Source organism: Varanus komodoensis, unplaced genomic scaffold, assembly GCF_004798865.1.
Source record: "Varanus komodoensis strain SLA01 unplaced genomic scaffold, ASM479886v1 scaffold15, whole genome shotgun sequence".
NCBI classification, from domain to species: Eukaryota; Metazoa; Chordata; class Lepidosauria; order Squamata; family Varanidae; genus Varanus; species Varanus komodoensis.
The window spans coordinates 14,508,540-14,534,601 of record NW_025335440.1 but is presented as its reverse complement, the minus strand read 5'-3'; the positions used below and the strand labels follow the sequence as shown (position 1 = coordinate 14,534,601).

At 44.2% G+C, this 26,062-nt stretch overlaps 1 protein-coding gene across 1 annotated transcript in view; it reads left to right on the top strand.

Annotated features, from left to right (window-relative positions):
• The window catches only part of VIPR2 (vasoactive intestinal peptide receptor 2), a 57,552-nt gene that overhangs the window by 18,465 nt on the left and 13,025 nt on the right, over positions 1-26,062 (top strand). Inside the window, exons 3-6 of the mRNA XM_044424937.1 lie at positions 13,611-13,718; positions 15,021-15,115; positions 23,200-23,294; positions 25,430-25,571. Of these exons, the coding sequence (XP_044280872.1) occupies positions 13,611-13,718; positions 15,021-15,115; positions 23,200-23,294; positions 25,430-25,571 (440 nt within the window). The remainder of the gene's footprint in view (positions 1-13,610; positions 13,719-15,020; positions 15,116-23,199; positions 23,295-25,429; positions 25,572-26,062) is intronic.

Genomic DNA, 26,062 nt, shown 5'->3' with positions numbered 1-26,062 from the left:
TGGGCTACAACTCCCACCTTCCCCATCCTTTGTGAGGACTGGAGATTATAAAATTTATTGTCTAATGCAGCTGCTGTTTAGCTCAAACTGCCAATCACCAGTTTTGTTTTTAACTTTTACATTAACATTCCTCCCTCCCATCCTTTGGTTCTGGGTGAGTTTGGGCAACAACCAGTTAGAAACATAAATTCTGAAGCTGCGAAGAACTCAAATTTCTTTCCAGCTATTTGCATGGCTCTGACATGAGATCTCTCCATGTGGCCAAGCTAAAAGCACGTAGCAATGGAACCGCCATTGGGTCTGTTATCTTGAGATTGCCCCAGACATCCAAGCTAAAGTAGGCTAATAGGGCTCAGTGTCTTCGCTGTGCTCCTGCTGCAAGTTCCATCCTCCCTTACAGGCCACAGGATCGTTCCTGAGGTTGGCCTGTGGGTGGCCACATGAGACCTTTCCTGAGTGGTCAAGGGTCAGTCAAGGGAGAGGCTTGGGGCTGTCCATTCATCTTCATCCACCTATGCTAACTTGCGTTTGTCATTCTGAGCCCTTGGATCCTGAGTTGGGCCCTGTCCAATTGGAAGACCCATATTTGGGTAACATGGAATAGATGTCATTTTGTTGTCTTTGCCCGGAGAACTGGTTTAAAGGTTTTCCCTGACTTTGTCTTCCCTTTCTGTAAATAAATGCCATCTCTGCATCTAAAGCTTTGTGTGCTTTCTTCCAGGAAGACCACAGTGCTAAACTCAGAGGCTTCTTTGGCTAACTGCTGCTGTGTACGTAAAGTTTTAGGCTTGGGCTTAAAATAAGAAGATGTCACCTTGGAAGGTCTGAAGAGCCTGATCCTGCTTAATCTTGGAAACTAAGCAGGGTCAGGCCTGGTTAGAATCTGGATGGGAGACTTGAGCCCTGCATTGAGCAGTGGATTGGACCCAATGTCCTTCTAGTCCCCTTTCAACTGTATGACTCTATGACTCTGAGAGCCCCCAGATTCAGGCTGATTTTTCTGTGCTGAGAGGAATATGGAACTCCATGCCTGTCTCTGCATGAACAGAATGTGGAACTCTGCAGAACTGTTGAGGGACAGTCCTTTCAGGCCCCCTCTGAGTTGGGCAGATGACTTGGTGGATTCAAGGTTACCTGATGAAGATTCTTGGGCACAGTGCAAGAACCAGCCACTTTGGAAAATGTGGGAGACTTTTCAGAATGGACGTAGGAGAAGATGGAGAAGGAGTTCCTTGCCCTGTCGGGATGACAGGAAAGCAAGTGGACCAATAATGCAGTGTCTGGCATTCCTCCATTCCTCCCTTAAGTAGTAGGAACCACCCAGGTAGGAAGCTTTTCTGAAAGTGAAGGAAAGAAGGGAAATTTTTTTGGATTCAGCTCCTTACATGGGCAGTGCTTCTCCCACATCTTCAGGAGAGCAGTATTTGGGTTTATATTGTAGTGCCAGCAGTTAAGCACTAACAAAAAGACTGTGCTTCTAAGTTCTTGTCTAGGAGAGGAAAATCTAGAGAGAGGGACCTGCTGACAACAGATTTTTCCAGGGCTCAGATGAGAACCCAGTACAATTCTGCAGTTTGTGTAGCCTGGCTCTTTTGAAGCTTCTCTGTGCACTGTGATTGTTGCATTTGCGATGTTGAGGGAGCTCTCAAACGGAAGTCTATATTTAAGTCCACAGATACCAGTGTAAGCAGACCTCCACTAACAGAAGTCTGTACTAGTGATCCTGAGGGAAGATTCTCTTCTGTATGTAGGACCCAAACAGTTTAGGATTTTGTAGGACCTACATTGAAGGTAGTTGTTAGGCCTCAGCTAAGACCATGCAGGCTCTCAGTCTCAGGGCACATGGCTCTCAGTCCAAATGGGCCAGGGGAAATAATATAGCCTAAACCAGGCAGGGGTGACGCAGAGCAGCAAGAAAAGATCACCTGGGCTAGTGGCAGAGGTATAATCAAGTAAGGTAGACACGTGTCCTGTTTTCCAGTTGTTGTTGTTGTTACGCGCTGCCAAATTGTCTCTGACTTATGGTGACCTTATGAATAAAGCCCTCCGAAATGTCCCATCTGTGACAGCCCTGCTCAGCTCTTCTACACTCAACTCTGTGGCTCTCTCTATGGACTCAATCCATCTCATACTTCCTCTGCCTTCGCCTTTCCATAGCCTGATTGTCTTCTCCAGGGAGTTTTGCTCATGGTGTGTTCAAGGTATGATAGCCTCAGTTTTGTCATTTTTGCTTCTGGGGAAAACTTGGGTGCACCTGATCTTTGCTGAGCTTTGTGTTTCTTCTCATGTTCTTTGGTCATGATGCCTCAGTGGTTTCCCAGTCCTGGTTCCTAATACTAGGTTGCTGCCCGCAGCTGTACCCTGGCAGTTTGCACATGAAGAAAAGCAATCTTATTAGCAACATCTTTCAGCTATTTTCCAGAAGTGAGGAAAGCATGGACCTTTGCCCTTGGTCTTTGGGACAGACCCAAAGACATAGCACTGGAGTAAACCAAGTAATTTATTCTTCTGTTCTTTACTGCTGGTATGAATTCCACATCCATTAGAGCAGAAGATTTACTCATTTTCAGTATCTGCATAATTATCAGTGTTGCCAGAATCTTTTTATTTTTTTAGTCCAAAAGATAGATTTATTGTCCTTTCTGGATTCTTCCATGTCAGGTTACTAATGCAGCTTTTGGCCTGAACTCAGCTGGGGAAAAAAGCTGGCCTGAAATGCCGTAGGTGGACTGAATCCTCTTTAAGGTGCTTGCATTAACGCTGTGCCAAAACATTCCTGCACATTTTTTTTACCACTCTCAATCAATCTGATAGCAAAGAAACTGCTTTTGAAAAGAAATACAGTGAACAAAACATCAAACACAAGAGAAGCATGAGTGGGGATCTGGAAGTATCTTGCTTATTAGGTGATCGAGGCCCGTGTGTTTGGTGTTCTGTTTCTCATGGCAGAATCATCTCTCTGGTAGTCTCTGGCCTGCAGAGTTTCCTGCAATTCAGGGAAAGCGCAAGGGAAGATATCAGGTGGTCACACCTCTCTAATGGCAGTTCTTCAGATCTGGAAGCATAACGAGACGGCTGTGGAGTGACAGAGAGAGCATGCATAGCAACCTCAGCCACCTTGCAGGGACAAGATAGCGCAAAAGCACCTCCAGAAAAAGTTCTGACCTTCCCTGGGTATGAGGCAGAACAAATGGGAGCCTCTTTTGCAGGAGAACAAACCTTTTGTGAAACTGGAGGACAGGTTTCAGTTCAGCACCAGCACTGCCACTTCCCCAAAGCTGGACAGAGTATTGTCTGTCTGCATACCTGAGTCAAAGCTGTAAGGGAAGAAATGGTGCTACCAGTGTCTGCATTAGATCTATTTTTTCTGAGACGATTTCTGGCACACCAGAGTAACTAGGCATATGTTACACTCATTTTTAAAGCCCTGGAATCAAGCTTATTTGTTAAACTGAAGTCTGTTGCAAACTAAAGGAATGTTCAGTGGGACTTATTTCCTCCTAAGCATGTTTAGAATTGGAGCGTTAAAGCACTGTTTCTTTACTTCAGTTTAGGATGTCAGTGTAACATCATAGAGGCCAAATATCTCCAGTGTCTCTCTCCCATGATCATTTTTCAGATAAATATTGTTTGACACTAACATAAGGACCACCAAAAACAGTAACGTAAAGCCCACCAAAAGGCTCTAAGATGGATATAGTTGATGTTAGATCTTGTGGAACCCTTAAAGGCCAGAGCACTTGATCTGCCCGCAGGTAAGAACATGGACTTGGTTTGCTTTGATGCCTTTAGCAGCAGCTTGAAATGGGGCATTTGGATTTTGCCCATTTCTCTCCCTCTGTCCTTCGCAGATGGTTGGGTGTCATTTATTCTGTTATCCACTCATGGACTGAATTAGATTTTTTGTATGAGACTGTCCTTGTGCCATTTGGCATGGAGTGGGATCCCACAAGTGAGACACGGCCTCGTGATCACTGTCTTATCAAATGCCTTTTTTGTCACTTAAGTTCTCCATATCCAGCAGCACCTAAATGCACAGCCAATGCCTGGCTGAAAATTTGGCAGCCTTAGTAGTCGGAGATTGATCTTGAGAGCTTCCTAAAGTCCATGGAAGTCTTCCTACTGTGGTATAATCTAGGGCAGCCTTCCAACCTGATGTCTTTCAAATGTGTTGGACTACAAAGATAATAAAAGCTGTAGTTCAACCACTGTTGACATTGGAGTACGTTTTCCAGTGTTCTCTAAGAACATAATACCAACTTTCAAGGATGTGAAGATTTCACAGCCTCTCATACCTCTCAGTTGTTGCCCAACAATTGTTGCGATTACAGCCTCGGATCCTGTTCTAATCTTGTATGATGTGTAGGCACTGGTGTCTATTATATTATCTACAGAATATCTGATAAAGTAGGCAGTATCCGCAAAGGCTTATGACCAAATAAACTTGTTAGTCTTTAAGGTGCCACGAGTCTCTTTGTTGTTTTTCCTACAAATAAACCGATGTTCTACAAAAGAACTGTCAGTACTGCATTCCACAGCAAACTGTATCTCGCCACCAAGTGCTTCTCATCAAGAGAAACCAGTCAACATTCAATGTAAAGCAAACATTATAAAGTAATCCCAAGCAAGAAATTAAATTGAAAGTACACCAATAGAGGAAGATATTTAAAAAAAACAGTGAGCACTGGCTCAGAAAATAGGTGTAGAGATTTGCACCTGTTGTGGCATCTTCCTTTCTGAATGTGACCTGCTCATGCTTCATGGAACCCTACCTGAAAGCCTGGAGGCATCTCGGAAGGGGCTTATGGTGCAGGATTTAAGGTCCTCATTGAATCAATGCAAGGTTCTTCATACTAGAATCAAGAGTTAGCAACTTTGGGAAATTAGCTTGAAAAACAGAGGATAGATAGTTTAAATTATATAGCAATTTAAAATATTGCATCATTCTTCTGTTGGAAAAGCAGTTCTACAATAATATTGGTGAAATTAATTGCACATCATTGATAACATGTTCTGGTAGTAAAAATTAGTGAACTGTATTCCAGTGTAATTGCTAATACAAATTAACCTTGGTTTCCAGCCTATGATTTCTGTCTCATGAAAACTGTGAATTTCTCTGTAATGCAGTCAGTTTAATTGAAGTAATTACTTCAATTAAAAGCAGCTGCTTCAGTCTTAAAGAATATTTCTGTTTTCTTCCATGAATCATATATATATACACACACACACACACACACACACACACACAGTATATATGATTTTTTTAGCTGGGATTTCATTTAGAACAGGTGCTGAAAATTTTTATGTAGTTAGGTAAGCTCAAGGAAGGATCAAGTTGAAGATGAAGTTAACAATCAGGATGCTTGGAGTTGTAGGCTTTTTTCTGTCTAAACTTGCATAGCACTATACCCTGAAAGAGCAGTCCTATGGTGATTACCCGCCCTGTGCCAGAGTTTACTGTAAGGTCCAGAGCATGGGCAGTCGGAGGCTACAAGGAAGATGCCAGGTCCAGGGTCCAGGTACAAGGTGGAGCCTTGCACCAGGTTTAGAGGGCCAGAGTCAAGAGGCATATCTTACAACAGTCTGAGCTCAAGAGCCAGTGAAACAGGAAGTTTCAAGCAAGCAAGAAATCCTGTGTCAAAGAGCACACAGGCAAAGAGTACAGTCCTAAGGTCAGGTACTAAGACGAAAGTCACATTCTGGAGTAAGGTACGGTCAGGGAGGATGGGTGCAGGCACCGAGTAGAGCTGGGACAGGCTGGAGGCAGAGATAGAAGCAGGAGTGGGCTGGAGCTGGGAAGGAGGAAGGTGGACAGGCAGGAGTCAGGTGGATGGGTTATCAGGCAGCAGGAACAAGGATTCAGGTGAGGCAGTGCTGGAAGCCAGACCACGAGGTGGCCACCAAGACAGCTCATGTTGCTAGGGCAAGAAGCTGCAGTACAGTGAAGCCTTGTTTGCCATTCCCCAGGGCTTCCAGTGTCACTCCAGATTTGCCCCACAGCTGTTCCCTGCAAGCACCTGCCAGTTTGTTCCTAGTTCTTCAGGCACTTGCATGATGAACTGGGCTCTGATTTAGCATGTGTGTTGGATGCGGGGAGTGGGATCCTATCTGAGACTGACTTTTGCTGCCACCAGAGAAAGCCCTTCAGCAGCTCATCCTCTAAGATCTGCTGCGGCCTCAGAAAAGGTGGGGAAGGTAGGAGAAGGGGCATGCTGGTGTTTTAACCTTAGTACAAATTTGAGGATACTTTAGGGTGAACTGAAGGAACCAGTGTCAAAGATGGTTTACACTTTATTGGATGCAGTGATGAAACATAGATGGAGGATATAAACAAGCAAAGGAAAGCATGTCCTCCCTTATTTGTGGTCATATTGCTTCCCTGAACAGCCCACTGGATGCTCCATGGGCCTCAAAGTTTCCTGGAAGATTGACCTGCTCATTCTTCTCCCCAGGCTGAGAACAAGGGTAATACCTCTTGCCATGGGTTTTAAAAAGTTATTTCCCTTCACAGCAGCACCATGAGCCTTTCTTTCTTCATCTCAGGCACCAGAGACCACAGGGATGGCTCTTGTCCACCACAGCCAACCTAGCTTAAAGGATGGTGGCATTCCATTTCTCCTCTGCTTCCCAAAACCCCAGATTCAGGCTGGACATCAGGAAAAGCTTCCTTGTTGTCAGAGCAATGCAACAGTGGAACCATCTGAGCGGGATGGTGCAACTTGGTGTTCTGCAACAGCAGGCGTTGGACTCTATGGCCTTCATGGCCCCTTCCAGCTCTACTGTTCTATAATTCTATGGTTCTAAAAGGGAATAGAAAGAAAAATTTGCTCTCATAAAAGGAAAAAAAGATTAATTTTCCCATTCTAAATGTTCACATCCCCTTCCAGGTTTTCACATCCCCTTATCAAAGCAAGATAAAATCCTTATGTCAGCCCAGGCTGAGCTCACACCCACACATGCTTTTTCAAGGGCTTTTGCAATCTCTGGGGAACATGCCTCTGCCCCAGATAATGCGCTCAGCCGAGTTGCACATTTATTGCCCAACCTCTCCAACCACCCAGTGCATCTTCCATTCACATTCTTGCTTGAGAGTCAAGAAAGTGCTGAGATGAACATGCTGGATTCTCATCTACTTGTGTCTGAGGGTGCAAAAAGTTTCACAGCTTTTGCAGAGGCCCTTGATTCTTATGCATAGGAGGATTCTTGCTAAAATGCCAATGGGGGTAGTAGCTCTGATGTGCTTGAACCACATAACTGTACTGTATTCTTTAAATATCCCTTTTGATGTGTAATAATTTCTTGATAATATAGAGTTTGGCTTTGACTTGCTATCTGTGGCACGGTACTGTTCCAGCAGGCAGTCCGGCAGGATTTCATCGACAAATTCCCTATTGTAGGCTTGACTTACGAAGATAATCTGAAAACAGAAAGGACATGTGTAGGAAGTGGAGGGAAGGCCAGGCTATAGAGCAGGGGTCCTCAAACCTTTCCAACAGGGGGCCAGTTGAAAGGTGGTGGCAGTGGGCACAGCTGCGGGGATTCCAAAAACTCTGAGGGGGGCTGGATAAAGGGGCACGGCGGGCCGGATGCAGCCCGTGGGCCGTAGTTGGAGCACCCAGGCTATAGAGGAAGAATATAAGCAAGTAGCAAGGAACTGCAGGGAGGACATCAAGAAGGCGAAAGTGATGAATGAACTGAGGCTAATGAGGGGGGCTAAAAACAACAGAAAAGCCTTCTTCAAATCCATCCAAAGCAAAAAACAGACAAAAGACAGGGGAATTCAGCTGCTCAGTGTAGATGGAACGATGATAACAGATGACAAAGAAAAGGCAAAAGTGCACAACTCCTGCTTTGTCGCATTCTTCTCCCAGAAGAACCTTCCTGACAAAGGTGTGGTACAAGTTGAAGGGGTAGGATGGCAGCCCAAGATTGATAGGAAAATGCTTCCTGCTTTCATACTAGTGAAAGTGAGTGCATGTGAGCTAAACACCAGGTCACTGTTACAACACCCATCAAGAACCTGGCCTGGAAACTCTTCGTTTCACTCTGTCGTAGATGGGGACCCTGGGCTAGTGGCAAGGAGGAGAACCAAGTCAGAACGTTTGCATTTCTAGTCATGCTTTCTTTCTGTCATTTTTTCCTTCTCTCTCATTCAACATGGGTAACCTTATGGCACCCCGGTCACTATACACTGGGTATTTCACAGCACTAACAGGTATTACAAACTCATGATTAACTGTGCATTGAACCATCCTTGATGTCTCTGCGAACAGGAACCATTAATCCTGCCTGCTTTTTTATTTATATTCTTAGATTCCAGCAGTCAGAGAAACGGTTTTCTTAGTTTTCTCATCTTTGTAACCCCATAACTGTGTTTCTGAAATTCCCTTTGCTTCTGGGCACACAATGCACCTTTAAATAGACTAGCCTGTATAGCAAAATGTTAAGAGGGATTCTTAGCACTGAGACTGCCATCTGGCATCATCTCTAGCTGTTCCAGAATGCGCTCAGTATAAGGTGCTTTTTTCTGTAGAACTTGATGTATGCTACAATTCATTTTCAAATATATGGATTGTAACCCATACATTGTGCAAAGATTTATTTGCTAGCATTTATTTTGTTGTGGGAAGGAAGGAAGGAAGGAAGGACGGACGGACGGACAGACAGATGGACAGAACTAGACAGGGTACAATGTTCATATTTAATGTTGCTTTTGGGAATAAGATTCTAATTCTAATGTTGCTTTTGGGAATAAGATTCTCTAGTCATGCATAAGTAGAAAAATGGCTTGGACTGGGAACATGCATCCCTTTGCATTTAATTAGGAAAGTAGAAGGTTACCATAAAACCTTGATTCAGACCCTGGGCCTCCAGTGTGGTCACAAATGTGCCAGGGTCCCAATCCCTCATAATTTTATTTTTATATTTTTTAAAAGTAAGCGGGAAACTAGCGTGCTGCAAAGCAAACTGCTATCCACTAGCATGTTGGAGTTGAACATACTGCTTTTGTGTTTTAGAAACCAGAGCCCAGTCTTGCCTTGGACAAGTTACTGTTCACTCAGTCTCAGCAGTTTGCCATCTGGCAGATGAGTTTGTGTTTAGCTGTGCCCACCGTGGTAGCTATTTTGTGAGTGAGCAAGCCCTTCGTTGTGGCCATTATGGGAAAGTGCCCACAATACTCTTTCAGAAGTCCTGATTCTAGAATCACAGGACAGTCGAGTTGGAAAGGGCCAAGAAGGCCATCAGGTCCACCTGCCTGCTCAGTGCAAAACCCCAGGTTATAGCATCCCTAAGAGATGGCTGTCCAGGTGCAACTTGAATGTTTCTAGTTCATCTGCACCTTTCCTAAAATGTAGCATCTAGAAATAGCAGTAGTATCCAAGGTGAAGCCTAGCAAGTGCCGAGTAGAGAGGAACTAGTACTTTATGAGATTTGGAAGTGATATTTCTACTAATGCAGACCAAAATAGCATTTCCCTCTTTTATTGTTGACACATATTCAGTTTGTGATCTGCAACACTTCTAAGATCCTACTCTCTTGTAGTATTGTTGAGCCAAGTATCCCACATATTGTAACTATGCATCTGGTTTCCTAGGTTCAGAACTTGGAAATTGTGCCTATTAAATATAATTGTGCTGTTTTTCAGCCCAGTACTCCAACTTATCGAGATCACTTTGAATTTGTTTCTGCCTTCCAAGTAATACCTATCCCACCTGTTTTGTCTCATCTGCAAATTGACCCGTATTCTTTGTATCTCCTCATTAAAAAAGATATTGAAGATTGCTGGGCCCTCACTCGTTTCCTCTTCCCGATTTGGGAAGGTGATGTCAATGATTCTGAGTCCAGTTCTGTAGCTAACTTGCTAATCAGGATAGCATGAAGCACTTTTCAAAAGCTTTGCTTCAGGCAGGTGCCCACCTACCCACAAAGCTTAGGGATCCCTAAATCAAAATTGCCTGCACTAGATGGCAGCAGCTTTCCAGGTGTTGCTGAGTCTTTTCCATCCCTTCCTAGTGATGACAGGTTGAATATAGATGCTACTAAATGAATAAATACGCATCCAATGTTCTGCTGCGCCTCTGAACTGTGGCTCTTCTCCTCATAAGCGTACTCAGAGAACAATTGTTCAGTAATGATTGAAAAGCAGGCTATACATTTTCCACTTAATGTTCCCGCAAAATAAGATAATAAGCATATTGAATGGCAAATGTACTTTTTTGCCACGTGAGTCTTCCTTGCTGGCTTGTAGGTGCCCCAAGCCATTCTCCTGAAATGGAACAAGGATGCAATCAATCTCTCTCAGGTGCTTTCTATGGAAGCAGGTCCCAAGGAGAACACTGGGGCAGGCCTCCTTTTGTCTTGTTGACTTTGCCTCTGTGGCTCAGAGCGAGTCCTTGTTTTGATGCTCAATGCATCTGTTAAAAATTGAAACCAGCAGGAAGGAGGACACACCAGGTACTTGGTCAAGGCCAGAGCAAGGTCAGTGTTATGGCTGTGGGGCTCAAACCAAAGGAAGTCAGTGCCTGGAGAATGTCATGTGCTTTGATCAGGGGCTTTGATCAATAGGAAATACTGGATCGTGCATGGCCAGGTAAGTGGAACAGGAGCCATGGAAGACAGTTGGGGATGCAGCTGGAATATCTAGGACTGAAGGCCTTACTGCATGTGACAGCAAATACGCCATTTGCTGCAATGTCCAATGTTGTGTTTAAATAGAATCCACTTGCTGAAAAGTTCAGTCAGCACTGAGTCTGCGGCGAGTAGTCAGGGCATATTAAATTTGGTTTTATTCTGTTTTAGACTTAAGGTTTTAATATGATACTGGTTAGTCAGTGGGGTGTTGCACTAGGACCTGGGACATTTGAGTTCTAGCCCCTACTAGGTGTTGTTGTATTTCAAAATTTAATGACCCCCCCTCTTTCAGCATCTATCATTACAGAAAGGAGAAATCAAGTAGCACGGGGACAATGGTACTAGGAAGGCAATGAAAAAACATTTGTAAAACATGCCCAAAGGGTTTCTACCAACCTGCTGCTCCATGTACTGGAGGATTATTCAGGGAGAAGACAGCTGCACAATTCATTGATAATGTTTTCCTCTTATGAAGCCTTTTTCATAAGATTCCAAATGATTTGTTGCTAATAGGAATGCATGTGTTGAAATGGTTCATTAAACTTTGTTGTCATTTATTGTATTCAACAAAATCAGCAGACAGACTGAATCAGTTGCATAAATTACATAGCAATGATACCGCCTGTAAGATCATCTTAGTAAAACAGACAATCTGCGAACAAAGGAGATGATTAACAAAGTATCTGGTTAATTAGTGTACTCAAGAAAAAATGAAAGACAACTGGAGTTGCTGATGTAGGAGTCCCAGAGGACTTGTCAAGCAACATTTGTTTATTATTGAGTCTAGGAAACTGTTTTGCAGTGCTAGCATGACAGTTTTAGGTACCAAAGTGGCAGGGTGTATTCTTTTTTCTGCAGTAGATAGCCCCTGTCTTCCCAGGCAGGTCAGTAACTCAAAACTGGTCAAGCTATTTTTATTTTATTTATTTCGATTTATATCCTGCCTTTTTCCTACAAAGAGCTCAAGGCAGCTTACATCATTCTCCTCCTCCATCTTAGCCCCACAACAACCCTGTGAGGTAGGTTGGGCTGAGAGTTTGTGACTGGCCCAAAGTCACCCAGTTGGCTCAATGGTCAAGCGGGGACTAGAACCCAGGTCATCTGAGTCCCAGTCCCATGCTCTTAACCACTACACCACACTGGCACTGGTTGGCACCAAAACCCCAAAAACTTTCTCCCCCTAAAAAAATCCAACAGCAGCACATTAAATAGCCACTTGCTGCCCTTTCATGAAATTCCAAACCAGCTCCCACAGGCAACTATTTCACTCTGCCTTATGGTAGGGAAGGACCAAAAGGTTGCAGGTGATGAAAGGGCATCTCCCACTGCTCCTGATGGAGCAGGCTAGCTTAGGGGGTGCAGGGCAGACCATGTGTTACGCTTAGTATACAGATTGGGCCTCAAGGAGACCTGGGTGCTGATCCTGGGGAAGAGATTGCCAAGGAATCAAGTCTGCAAGAGCAGGAGATGGATGAGAATGGCTATGAAAACCAACAAGGTCTTTCTGAAAGCATAGGAACATGGGCTTCTAGCAAAGGGTAGGAGGAAGAGATCCAATAGTTAAGCATCCATTGAAGAGGGACATGCAGGGCATCATAATAGGGTGTTCTAACTGACTTGCTGAGACATCCAAAGCCAGTATGGTTTCCTCAGCAAGGTTTGTTAATCATGCATAAGCCACCTTGTGCATACATGGTTTGTTGCTGGGTTGTTCAGGGTGGATCGTTGTCTAAGTGGCTTGTGACATAACACACCTGGCACAGTAGCTTGTGTGTGGCTTGTGAGACAGAACTACGGAGCCACCTGGCTAATGCAGTGAAAGACAGGGTCATTGCTTGCAATCTAGCTAACTATATTGCCTCTCAACTAGATTTTGAAATGATACTAATCAGGTTACCTCTCCACTTTATCACCCCCTTAGGCAGTGATAGCTTTCTTTCAGGGAGCCTTGCAAAAATCTTACTAATCACAACACTAAAGTCCAGCAGTTTGTTTGTTTTTTTAAGTGCAATTGATATGGATTGATTTATGTAAAATCTCTCTCTCCAAGGATGAAAAAATGTATTAAATTTGCACAGATCTGCCCAACAGTGAGAAAAATCTATGAAATAAATTCTATTCCATCAATGAGCTCTTTTGCACCTACTAGGAGAGGAACTGAGTGGGTTGCTGAGGTTGTGCTGCACTGGCTCATGGGTTACATGCCGGGCATGGGTAGAAGGACTGTGAAGGAGGCAAATCATGGCAAGCTGCGGAGCACCCGATCAGCTGTGGGTTAGAGAGTGAACGAACAACCCACCGTGGCGTACTTTCATGGTGCCTTGTTGTAACCTGTGGAGCTGCCCAGTGGCTCCTGTTCACACCTTTTGCTGTCTGTGGGGTCAGAGGAGACATGAATCTGAGCACTCCTGGCCGGTGGAGAACATGGTGTTGCCAAGTGCGGTGTGCTAACAATGGCTGGAAAGACAGTGCTGGGCTGAATCAGTCTCTGGTCTTCACCCAACAGGGCTTCTCTGATGTTCTTCTTTGCCCCCAGGCCCCTGAAGATCATAATGAATCTTACGCCCCGCTTCCAAGGCTTTTTAGAGGGTTATTGTTTCCCATTATGATCTGCTTTATTATTTTCCTTCTCTTCTGCCACTGCCTCGGTTGCTTAGCTCAGGGGTATCCCAAGATTCACAATAAAGCTCAGAGATTTTCTCTTGGATATATTGCAAGTCTAAAGGAGGAAAGGAAAGCCAACATACTTGATGATGTTCATTTTCACAGCATTTGTTGAGGATTATTTTTTAAAATCTCTCCATAGGCAGAAGTCTAGGTTCTTGAGAAGCAATCATGTCCAGTCTGAAAAATAGGCTGAAGGGGCAGTTCTCTTAACTAAACAGCAGCTCTCTTCTGGTCTCAGGGTTGGAACCAGCAGTTTTTATTCATTTCACTTAACTGGCTTCAGGTTGCATACTTTCTATGTCTTTTTCCAGGATGTGTTGGTGTCTGGGATAACATTACCTGCTGGTATCCTGCAGAAATCGGAGAAACTGTGACAGTCCCTTGTCCAAAGATCTTCAGCCACCTTGGCAACAAACCAGGTATATTTCAAATTCCTTTTCATACCTGAAGCCATGTTCTGTTTTTTTGAATCCTTGTGAATATCAGTAACAAGTTCAGGAGCTTATTTTGAATTTGTGGGCTGCAAAGCACATCCTGAAAGAAGTTTCCAATTGAATGGTTTGATTATTATTTGTAGATCTGTTTCTCAATCAGCATAAAACTGTCACTAGAGAAACCTGGCCTGCATGTCTTTTCTTTGCAAATATACAACTGTTAGGCTTCAAGTTTGCATCTAGGAAAAGTTCTGAATGATGACTATGAATGTATCTCTTTTATATTAGGTCTGTCTACCATGAAATCAGGCAAGACCAACACAATCTGTCAGCCTTTTAGGGTGGTCTGTGGGATCAGACAGTCCCTGCCCATGGATCCATCTCACTCCTGGGGCAGTGCGCAAAGGCGCACATTCACGTCCCACCACTGTGGAGAAAATGTGCTTGTGATGGCTCAGACATGGGCAACATGTGGCCCTCCAGATGTTACAGCTGACAGCCCTCACCACAGGCTGTGCTGCATGGGGCTAACAGGAGTTGAACCCCAAATATCTGAAGAGCTACAAGTTGCCCTGTTTTTGAGTCAAGTTCTCCAAGATGCTTATAGATAAGTAGACTTCTTAAAGGTTCATGTATTTTGCAGTGTTGGTCCTTATATGATTTTGGAAGGATAACAGGAAAGTCCTACAATTCGCCCTTTATTCTAGAATTTTTCCTCCTCTGTGTGCCTCCTCACATAATTAGACCATGCTTTTAAAAAGGCATTGCAAGCAAAATTGGAATTTGTTGTGTGTCAGAACTGCATTCATCCCTCTGGCTACTTATTCGTAACTGCAGGATCTGAAGCCTTTAATAACCTTGCTGTAGATCATTCAGTATTACTTTACTAATAGGCTAGCAGTAAGAGTATTTATAGAGACCATATTATTCAAATTACTTTCTCATCAAAGAAATTTAAACCCTTGAATTTGCCTACTCCAAGGCTAGAAGCTAGATCTGCCAAGTGCTTTTTAAATGTGGTGCAGATCTTTCCACTTACTGCTAAAAAACACAGTTACTTGCCATTTTTAAAAGTTTGATACTTCTCTGAGCTTTGGGGACCATGCCATGACTGAAAGCTGAACTGCCGGATCAGCACAGCACATTTTAAAGCATTAAAAACAGAGTTCTGACTTTGGCAAATGTAGGCTTCTGGGTTTTGTTTTGTATACTGTATACAAAAGACTTTGCTAAGGAAAATTGTTAGGCATTTATGGATTACTTTGCTATGTTTTTTGTTTGTTTTAGGAACTATCAACAAAAACTGTACAAGTAATGGTTGGTCAGATATATTTCCGGATTTCTTCTCTGCATGTGGGTACAAAGAGGTTGAGGATACCACGGTAAGACATGTAGTGGTGTAATTCAGAATGCACGGGACCTGCAAATTCTCAGTGCTGGCTCCAGGTCTTTGAGGGCAATGGAAGAGACATCCGCAGTACCCCACCCATCCACCGCTATTGGTATTGGATGCTCTTCCATCCACCACCACTGTTGTCTGGGGCCAGAATGGGAGGGAAGAGAGGAAGCAGGTTGCAGGGCTGAGAAGAAGGGGCAATCTAGGGGATTCATATCATTGGCCTTTTGATGGCTGTCCAGACGCGCCCGCCATTAACACCCCAAGCACCTTCTTTGCCATGTGCGATGTCTCCACTGCATGGATTAAAAGTACATACTATCATGGCACAACACGGCTAGATTTTATTATTTTCCCCTCCTAGTCATCCTGGTTATTTCAAGCTTGAAGCTGGTGATTACCAGTTAAAAATCAGAGTGAACATCTGTGCTGAAACCTTGGCCAGAACCACATCATCCCAGCTGGTACCTTCTGGAATGTGCTGATAGAGTTTTGGATGGTTTTACTTGAATTTGGAGGCGTGGGAACAGAACTGTTGGTGCTTTAAAACTGCCCTGTGGTGACCGCAGAGTCTTACCTTCTGCGTCCTTTATGGTGAGCTCTATAAGAGCTATTCATGGAGCTCCGTGGTGGCAAGTCTAGTATGGTGAAGCAGCTCAGCACCATGGATAGCTCCTGTGCAGCTCAGAACAAAAGCTGCCATGGATAAGGAGTTATCGGCCTTCTCTGCTCTTAATCATCAGAGTGAAAGTATTAGCAAACTTGTCTTACCAATGTGCTATTTCATTCCATTAGAAGATTAAAAAAACTCTGAGCATTGAAAATACCTCCCTCCCACACCTCTGTCGTTTCAATCTTCTTACCTCATCCTGTGAACTGTGCAAAATGGCTAGAATCCCAAATTAATGTCATACTACATGTGTTTGTACCTGTGACCCTTTGCTTAATATATCTTCAAGTGACCTTTTTGGCAGGAACTTGAGCCATGTGTTCTCTGGTGAGTGTTGACAACTATAATTAGCTCATCTCTGGTTCTTCTCATTTCGATCTGCCAAAGCCATTGTGCAGGCGCAAAATGCTTGTGCACCCTGTATATGTGGACAGACACTGGCTGTAGATCTTTCTGAACTTTTTAAAAATCCCTTTAAAAGGATATTTTTAAACACAGAGAGTCTTTAAAAAATAAAATAAAATCCTCTATGTGGATCTCAATAACTGAGGGAATTTAGAAAACTAAACAATGCAAAGTTCTTAAGGAAGCAGAAGGGATACATGCTGATTCTTCTAGCTGGCTGGCAATATTTATATTTACTCTGAGATATCTCTGATTGTGCAATATCTCTGAGATAGTACAGCTGTCAGGATAGAACAGGATCAGCATATTTGAACTAGGCTGGCCTATTCCAAGGTCCACATTTGCTTACTTGTCAGGCAAGGAGCAGTAAATGCCATTTCCTATTTGTTTAATGACTCCCTGCTTGACAAGTCGTCTCGTGGTCACAGAGGTGGAAGAGGAGGAGGGGGAGGAGCCACTGCAGCTGGCCACAATGGTGTTAGGAAAGTGGACGCAGGGAGGAAAGGGTGTGCCTTGCTATCTTGTCCAGGGGCTGTCCCAAAGCTGGAGCTGCAGCTCGAAATATCTGTAGTTTCATGAGAGCACTTCTGCTTTGTGGCGGATGTACTTCAGGTTGCACTGTGTGTCTTAGCAAAAGCTACAGCTTTAGTGGCATGCAACCCAAGCAGCCAGCATGCTCTGCTGCAGAAGTCCCAGCTGAAAAAATTAAAGCTCCCATTCATCCATATGTGTGGATGAGATTGTAGCCATATTGACTGGATGGACCTAAGATTGACTGGGGAATATGTTCAGGTAGCAGGTGCTTAGGTTTTGAGAGCTGGCAAGGCAGGGTCTCCTTTTCCCTATCTTGTGTTATTAAAAGTCAAACAGCAGCATGTCTTGACTCAGAGGCCATCATATGACCGCCATTTTGAGATGGAGCCAAGGGCAAGCAGAATGGGAACTGGACAGCCCTTCCAATACACCATGCCTTCAAAGATAGGACTGTCTTCTCTAAAGCAGGACTCATGGGGCAGAATGCAAAGGGGCACTTCTGTGCCCCCCTCCTCCACTGATTCTTTTCTACCCCACCAATTTGGCTGCCCTGATTGGCCCCTTGCCTATTTCAGAATGTCAGTTTAGCACTTCTGGGGAGATGATTGAAACCACTGCGGCTGACCAAGGCACGTGGACCCCTTTCGCATCTCTGTCAGTTTTGCTCTGGCTTGCCCAATCCCATTTTTTAGTATGCTTAATATTGTGATTAGCTAGGAGAGAGTGAAATGGAATATTTGATGATACATCCTTGCCTTCAAAATTGAAGTGCAAGAAGAATGAAAATGCTAATGAAGCATCCATTCCTGGAATAAATTTTTGCAAGCTTCTTATCTCTGAAACAAAGCAATAAAACTGTTTTTATTAAAAATTGTCCTTTTCATTACATAATGCAAACAAGTCTTCTAAAATATCATAGTGCAGAGTAGAGGGAATAGGTGGTGTTTGATTGCAGCCCCTGCTTATGTCTGGCAGAACATTTCTCTGATACTTGGCTTGCACTGAAACATTACTGTCTGGTCCAGAAAAAGGTATTACCCTAACATGACATGAATTTATTTTAATTAATATAATGGTATATTTAGTCATTTTATGATGGACATTTATGTTTCTTTCCCCCTTACACACACACTCACACACACACACGTGCACGCACACATCCCCACACACATTTTCATATTCCCATATGCAAAAACAGAGATGTCTTGATCAAAAATCTGGCATGTAACTAGATCTGACCTGGGTGAATATCAAGTTAATATTAAGATGCAAGCCAAACTAATTTGTGTTCTTTTTGTAGCTTACATGTTTCTACTACATTGGCCATGTCACCTTTTTAGCTCTCATTTTGGCAGTGGAGTTTGGTGGCTCCAGTATCATTGGGCGTTGTATCCACTCCGGGTTTTAGCCTAAACATTAAAGGTGTTAGCCATGGGCCTGAAGACTATCTCTGAAATAGTTGCAGCACCATGCGTAGCTTTTCAGTGTTCCATCCACACCCCAGAGGGGACACATGTGCATAAGACTGCACTTCAATTTAGCAGGAATCTATTTTTAGCAATTTAAAACCAAATAAAACATGGTCATATGCTGAAAGATGAAGCTAAAATGTGGAGTATAATTTACTATTGGGGAATGGGGAATTGTTAGGCAAAGTAATAGACTAAATAGGAACACATGGAGCAGGGCCTTAAGACCAGACAAAAGAGTATTTCTCTTACCCTATCATCAACATAGGTGCTATGAAACATTTTTCCCACTGAAAATAAAGGTCACCTGTTATTTTAGATTCTGTTTTAAAGGAAAGAAACTGTATTACTTGGGTGCCGGCTAAGAAAAATGTGAAATCTAGAGTTGGTTGGGGGCTTTTACTGTGCAGGCATCTTCTCACATGTCCCAGTGTTTCAAATTTAAGATTGCACGATTGCACAACCAGTGGTCCTGGAGTGGTCACAGACTTTCTCTTGGCTTGCCTCACTTTGCTGGGCAGGCTAAGCACGAAAGGAAGTCTGCAGATACTTGAGGGATGGATTCTGAAAGCGTTCGTCCCAGTCCTAATTATGGCAGCTACTTACTTGGCAGTTCTCATACGCACACATTTTAGAAGCTAGGCTGCTGAATTTGCAGCCTGGACCTCCATGATTTTCACAGTCATTTCAATTCAAAGGAAAAGGCCACCATGACAAGGGTCAACTCAGGTAGTGGCGATATGGTGGCATCCCAAGACTGGTGAAAGGCCAGTACCACCAACATGCTTACTTTGCATAGAGCACCCAAAACGGTCATGGGAGCTCAAGAAGCCACTTTGGACTTTTTATTTATTTATTTATTAAAACATTTTTATGCTGCCCCATTCGCCGAAGCCTCGGGGCGGCTTACAACAATTAGTTAAATAATTATAATTAAAAATATAAACATTAAAATAAAATACATACAATATAAAATAAGCCGCCCTGGCCAACTTGGTCCATCACATTAGGCCATGGTCCATCAAGCCCTGCATTGCTAACACTGACTGGCAGCAACTGTCTAAGGTTTCAGCTAGGATTCCTCCCTAGCAGCACCGGGAGATGCCAGGGATTGTACCAAGGATTTTCTGCCTAGAAAGCATGTGCTCAAACACAGAGCTGTCATAAACATCACACCACGCTACACTTGATCTTAGCCAAAAGACCGAGAAGCTGTCATAAATTCATAACATCAACAAAGCTATCCTGAGTACAGAAATGATGAGAGGAGACGTGATTGGTAAGTCCATTACTTCAGATGAAAAGGACCCACCAAGCCTGCCTTCTCAGGAACCCCCTAAAATCATGGAAGCAGCACTGTTAGTGTTGGGTCCAGTCATATGTAGAGTATGAAACCAGCAGGTCTTCTGCAGGTATGACTGAGTGGATCCAACACAGTGTGGAGGCTCCCTGGGGTGATTCGATGCATGCATCCCACATGCATGAAAGGCAAGGTGACCTGTGTCTTCTGTATGGTCCCACAGTCATTTACCTGCCAGAATAAGCCAGATCTGCATAGAAACAATTGATCGTACGAGTGTTCAAAAGCCGCATGCCCCTATAGCAGCCTTCCCCATCCTTGTGTTCTCCTTGGTTTGGACTGCAACCCCCAGAATTCCTGACCATTGGCCTAGCTTGCTGGGATAAATGGGAACTGAAGGCCAAAACTTCAGGAGGACTGCCCTACAGCAACAAAGGTTCTTTCCTAAATTGAGAGGTCAGGAGAATGTATACCTATGAAATGCAGCATGCACAGCTCCCTCTGGCTCTGCATTCAGCATCTTATGATGTTGCCCAGCACAGAATGGAAGCACCAGCTTGTGGAAACTCAGGCAGGCTGCAAGCACAGAACACCACAGCTTGGAAGCTCCAAAGCAGGTCCCCGGTTCAGACTCTGCCATCTCCTGGAAGGGTTTGAAAACTTCTGTCTGAAAACCCAGCGAGCAGCTGCCAGGTAGTGTTAAGGGCACCGGGCCGAATGCATCAAGGGCGTAAGGCAACTCGCTTGCTTGCTGTATGCTGCGCTTCCCATTTGGTGGTGAGAAGGGGAACGGACGAATGTGCAGCATCAGCTGGCAGGACTGGGTGTGCCTCGCTATGCATAAATTGTACTCCTTTGTCTTTCCTCGTGCTCTGCAATTATAAGGCAAGACAAAGATGTGGTGAATGATAGTCATCGTCCATCCCGTTGCAATGCAGTGCATTAAGGGGGTCATCCAATGAAATTGGCAGCCAGCTCTGGGCAGACAAAAGAACATTCTTCTTCAGACAACGCATGATTAATACGTGGAATGTTCTGCCACGAGATGTGATGGCGACTAGTTTGGAGGGCTTTAGAAGAGGATTAGACAAATAAATGGAAGGCCGGTCCAGTGATGGCTGCTAGCCAGGAGAGCTCTGTGAAAGCTGCAGAGGCCCTGGTATGCCGCTTTTGCTGGGAAGCACCAGCTACAGCAGCTCTGAGGCCTTTAAGCTCTGCATGAGCACCTCCTGGACACATGATGCAGCCAAAGCAGTGCCCCAGGGCTCCGATTTTTTGCAGGGGGTGGAATTGAAAATAGTTCCCTGGAGAGCAGGAGGTCATTGTTGATTCTGGTTGCGGCATCATCTCTCTTTTGTCTGAGAGATGCCAGGTGGGCATGTGCAGAGTTAGAGACATTCCGTCTATTTTATTTTATTATTTTAAAAATATGCTTCCCAATTCTACCACAAAACAGTGCTTCATCCAAGGCAAACGTGTTTTAACATCAGGGTAGCAGAGAAAAACTCCGATTTGGTTCCTATAGTTGTGCTCATACTCTGTTTTTGGCTAGTCTGAAATGTGAAACTTCATGTGCTCAGACTATTTCTCTGAAAAACAAAATTGGGATGGAGAAGCAGTTCTTTTCTCTCTTGGCTGTAGCCTATCAGGAATGAAGAAGCAGTTGTGCAGCTCAGCATTGGGTGGGAAAGAAAATATGCGAATTCTGTGCTTGGTAAGGAAATTTAGACATGTTGGCATGTGAAACAGGGGCCCTGTGAGGCCTTGGAGCATCCAGCCAAGCTATTTTGGTTGCATTACATTGGGGCTTTTGTGCTTCTAAAAAACAAGAGCCTCCATGGGGTAGTGGTCGAAGTGTTGGACTGGGGGCTCAGGAGAGCCAGGTTCCAGTCCCCACCAGCCTCACTGGATGACTTAGGGCCAATCACTCACTCTCAGCCTAACCCTCTTCCCAGGGCATTGTTGTGAGGCTAATACGGAGTGGAAGAAGTTATGTCAGCCACACTGTGTTCCTCACAAGAGGAAGAAAGGCAGTGTCTCCATCATCATCGAATGGAAACAGCCATTTCCCATATGAAGCAGGTCAAGGAGTCCCTTCCGCAGGCTTTGCTGACCTACCTGAAATTCTGTTCCTGGACAAACTGTTTGGTGGGAGGCAAGTTATGGGACTGGATGGACCTTCATCCTGACCCACCAGGCCTGTTCTTCTGTTCTTACCCTGTCATTTAATGTCCCTTGATACCAGGCAAATGCCATGCGTAGCTCTTTCCTGCGAGATGAATGTTAAATTCCAGTGAATCCAAGAGCTTCGTAGGCCCCGCAGCAACAAATTAACCTTTTGACTAACAACTTTTTTATCTTGTCAAACTAAAGTGAGAAATATGCTGTGAAGTGGAAAGAACACCCTGTCAAACAAAATGCAAGGAAGCCAACTTTAGCATACTATGGCCAGAAAGCATATTAATAGAAAACTGCATAGTCCCTCTTCTACATGACTGGATATTTATCAAAAAGTTTCTTTGGCTGAAATAAATGTTCTTGGGCTATATATGCAGTGAAGTCTTACATGCTTGGGAATGGCTTTGAGCTCATTTCCAAATCCCGAGGAAATAGGATGATGGCTGTTTCAGTTACTTGATAATTGCATTAATTACAGCATTGGCAGAAAAGTTGACTTTGCAAACCAGCCATCGATTTTCCTCTTGACCCTGGTAGCCACTCTCCACTAACCCATTGTCAGTACTTTGCACATCCTGAGCTGAGAAATAATCTGTTTGCTTGCAGGGCAACCAGCCTGACATGCTGTGAGGGCCCAAGGAAACTGACCCTGGCCACACGGTCTAATGGGCAGTATGTGTGGAGAGCAGGGAAGAGTCAACAGTAGGAGAAGGGAAAGACCATGTTAAGAAAGTGCCAGATAAGGGAGGAGGAAGACTGGGGAATATTTTGCTTGAACTTCTCCCTTTTGCTGCCTGGTCGCAAACTCACTCTGCTGGCAGATAGCTGCTTAATGTCGAGTGCAGTGACCATGGCACCAGAACAATATTGTAGAACCACAACTCCATGCTAATGCCGGCAGGGCAGTCATGCCTGTATTGCTGGCAGATGTGCTGGGCAAAATGTAAGTTGTATCAGCTAGGTCTTGTTTGGGGAATCTTCTTTTTCTTTTCCACTTAAACTGCAGGTCAGAGAACAACATCCCATTACACCTGCTGTTTTGATGAGTTCACAGATGCATGTTTGTCCCTCCTTGATTTCAGTAACGGATGATAACTGACATGCATGAAAAACAGCCATTCTAAATTGGAAGAGGTGTGATTTATTTTGAAAACTGAATTTGTAAAAGAGGTTCCTTTTTACTTCATATGACTGCTTCTGCCCATTACAACTTGCAAACAGATGCACAATCTTCCTCTGTGTGTGTGTGTGGGGGGGGTGGATCCCCATAGAAGGGCAGAGTGTATCCCTCCATTCAAACCATAAGTAGCCCTGAGCAAGGTTTCCAGTCACTTCTTTGGAGAAGAAGCCCATCCAGGCATCCTGCATAGAAGATGTGCCAAGATCCTGGCCCTGGTGGAGCTGCTGGGCATCTTGTGCATTCTTGCTGTGCATTGTTTAAAAGAATGCCACCGGTGGGTGTTCTGTGCGTGCTCTCATATGGTAACGGAGGAATGTGCATGGTCTCTCCATAGGTATTCTATGTTCTGGTGAAAGCAATATACACCCTCGGACACAGTGCGTCTCTCATTGCTTTGACTACAGGAAGCATTATTCTTTGCCTTTTTAGGTAAGTTTCCCCCAAAATGGGAGGGGATCCTGGGTGCTTTGGAATCGCAAGAAGAAGAATCCCAGTAATGGGTGCAAATAGGATATATTACAAAATAGAAATCCCACTTCTATTTAAAGACAGGTCATAAGGAAAATGTATATTAGCATCACATTACATTTATATCCCACCTTTTTCCTCTTGTGGGGAATCCAAGTAGCTCTGTTTTATCCCCAGAATAGCAACCCTGTGAGGTGGGTTGGGCTGAGAGTCAGTGACTGGCTCAAAGTCACCCAGTGAGCTTCATGGGCAAAAGGGAGCTAGAACCTGGATCTCCTGGACCCCTGGTCCAGCACCCATGCAGCCACACTACTTGGGCTGTCATTGACATACAGAGTTTTCAGAGTTTTACACCCTTTTGAACTATCAGCCATTGTTGCACAAGAGAGAGTAACACCAATTTTAAATGTGAAGGATTGCATATATGGCATGAGCAGAATTTGCCTGTCTCCTCTAGACCGAGCCTTTCGTGTTCCAGCATAAGAGGGTAGCCTTATCCACCACATCTGGCCTATTCAAAGCTTGAGGTGTTTTCTAACAAAATAAACCGTAAAACAGTTTTAAAATAGCAATCTCCTAAGCCATCATCACTACTATGTGTTCATGTTATTTATTTTATTTATGTATTGCTTTTTTGGCCAAGACAGTTTATAATTTTAAAATACGAAAAGAAATAGATGGTGCAAAAGATAGCATAACGGATAATAGAAGAACCACCATGCTGGATCGGACCAAACCAAGGCAATTAGGAAACCAAGGGAATAAGGGAGATAATTTTACAGACCTTCTAATGTATGGTGCATACCAGCCTTCCTCAACCTTGCATCTTCCAGACACGTTTGGCCTGCAACACCTGGAATTTCGAGTCAGTGGCCCTGCTGGATGGGAATTCTAGGAGTCCCAGTCCAAACTTCTCTGAAGGCCACTAGGTTGGGGAAGCCTGGGATAGACAAATGTGGAAGCTTTCCACACTTTCTTGCTGCTTTGATGTCAGGGCAAAGAATGTATGTTCAGATTCAGAACATAAGAAGCTCCATGCTAGACCAGACCAAATAGGGAGAAGAATCTCTTCTAGCCCAAGGACCAGGTTTTATTTGAGGGAAGCTCTTGGTGGACAGGGCCAAAGACAACAGGGCAAGTTCCAAAAGCCCAGCATGCTAAAAAAAAATATCAGTATAATCAGGAGAGACATTTAAACCTTTTAGAAAGGGAGGGAATGGCACAAAAGCCAGGAAATCACCAAAGGATTGCTGGCTGGGGCAAAGCAAGGGAGGGAACATGCTCCACAAAAGGCTAGATTCGTCCGCAGGCTTAAGGTGATGCACATCTGCTTTAAAGAGATGGGGGTCTCTAGATGACCTCTCAATGATTCTGTTCAGCCCAGTGGGTTAAAAAAAATCTGGGTAAGTGGGAGGCCAAAATGAATGTAAAAAGTTTAGCCCTAAGCATTCCAGTTGCCTCAGACCAACAGGTTCTTACTGGCCCGCCATCTAAAAGCATCCCTTTCCCCCTGCTTCCTCTCCACCGCCACATGGAAGGGCCAGTTGCCGTGGGAAACTGTTAGTCCTCAACAAACATCTTTAGGGTGCAACAGCCGCATAAAATCTGCATGGGTGAGCAGCATCTGTTGAAGTCAAACTGCTTGAATTCCTATTTATAGGAGGGGTTCTGAACCTAAAGGCAGCCTAGAAATACGTAAAATGAAGTAATCACAAGTGTCATGGGCCTTATAATCATAGACTTCCAAGAACTCATTCAAAGGAATTTGCACCCTTGGCGGGTGGTGCAGAATCCCTGAAACAACTTTCATGCTCAGCACTGGGATGCATGTGAAGAAGAATACACTGGAGAACTGGTCACAGGTTCCATAGCCTTTAGCATGTGGTCATCTTCAAACACACCTGAGAGACTGTAGGAGGTAGGAAGGAAAATTGCATGTTTTGCAAGAAAAAAGGAAAGAGAACAAGAAAAACCTTCCCATGGTTATAGGCTGTCCATTACAAGAGAAACTCTCTGCAGTATTATAACTGGGCAAGGAAGCAACCTGAAAGCAAGCAGAAGAATTTTTAACTGCTTTTCCATTTTATCACATGCAGGAAACTTCACTGCACTCGGAACTATATACATTTGAATTTGTTCCTGTCGTTCATTCTAAGAGCAATTTCTGTCTTAATTAAGGATGAAATCCTCTTTTCCAACACTAGCCCTGATCGCTGTGCAGAGGATCAATCATCCTTGGTAAGTAAACAAGTTGCCAGTCATTTAAGCATCCTTTTTGTGTGCACCTTTTTTGGTAACCGTGGGGTGAGCCAGTGAGCTGCATTTAGCATAATATAAGTGGGCCGCACTTGTGAAACAGGGCTTCCCTTTTCTTTCATCCTGGCAACCCCTTCGTGCCCTCCAGTCTACTCTAAGGGGTCCTCCTGCCCTCTGGATTACATTTGGGGGTATAGCAGGGCTGCAAGGGGAGGAAGAATCCGTTCCACTGGTGGAGAGACAACCCCTTCTGCTAGTGAGGGACATGATGTCCATCATAGCGTCCATCACTGGCACCCCTTTGAGAAGATGAGGGGCTGTGTGAACCAGTAATGTGGAAGGTGGCAAAGATGTGTTTATGTGTTAGCCAAAGATGCCAAGGGAGAGATCTAGTCAGGGTTCAGAACATTTATGCTTAGCAAGGACACACCTCAAGGAGATAGGAAGCTGACAATTAGGTGGTGGACAAGAGC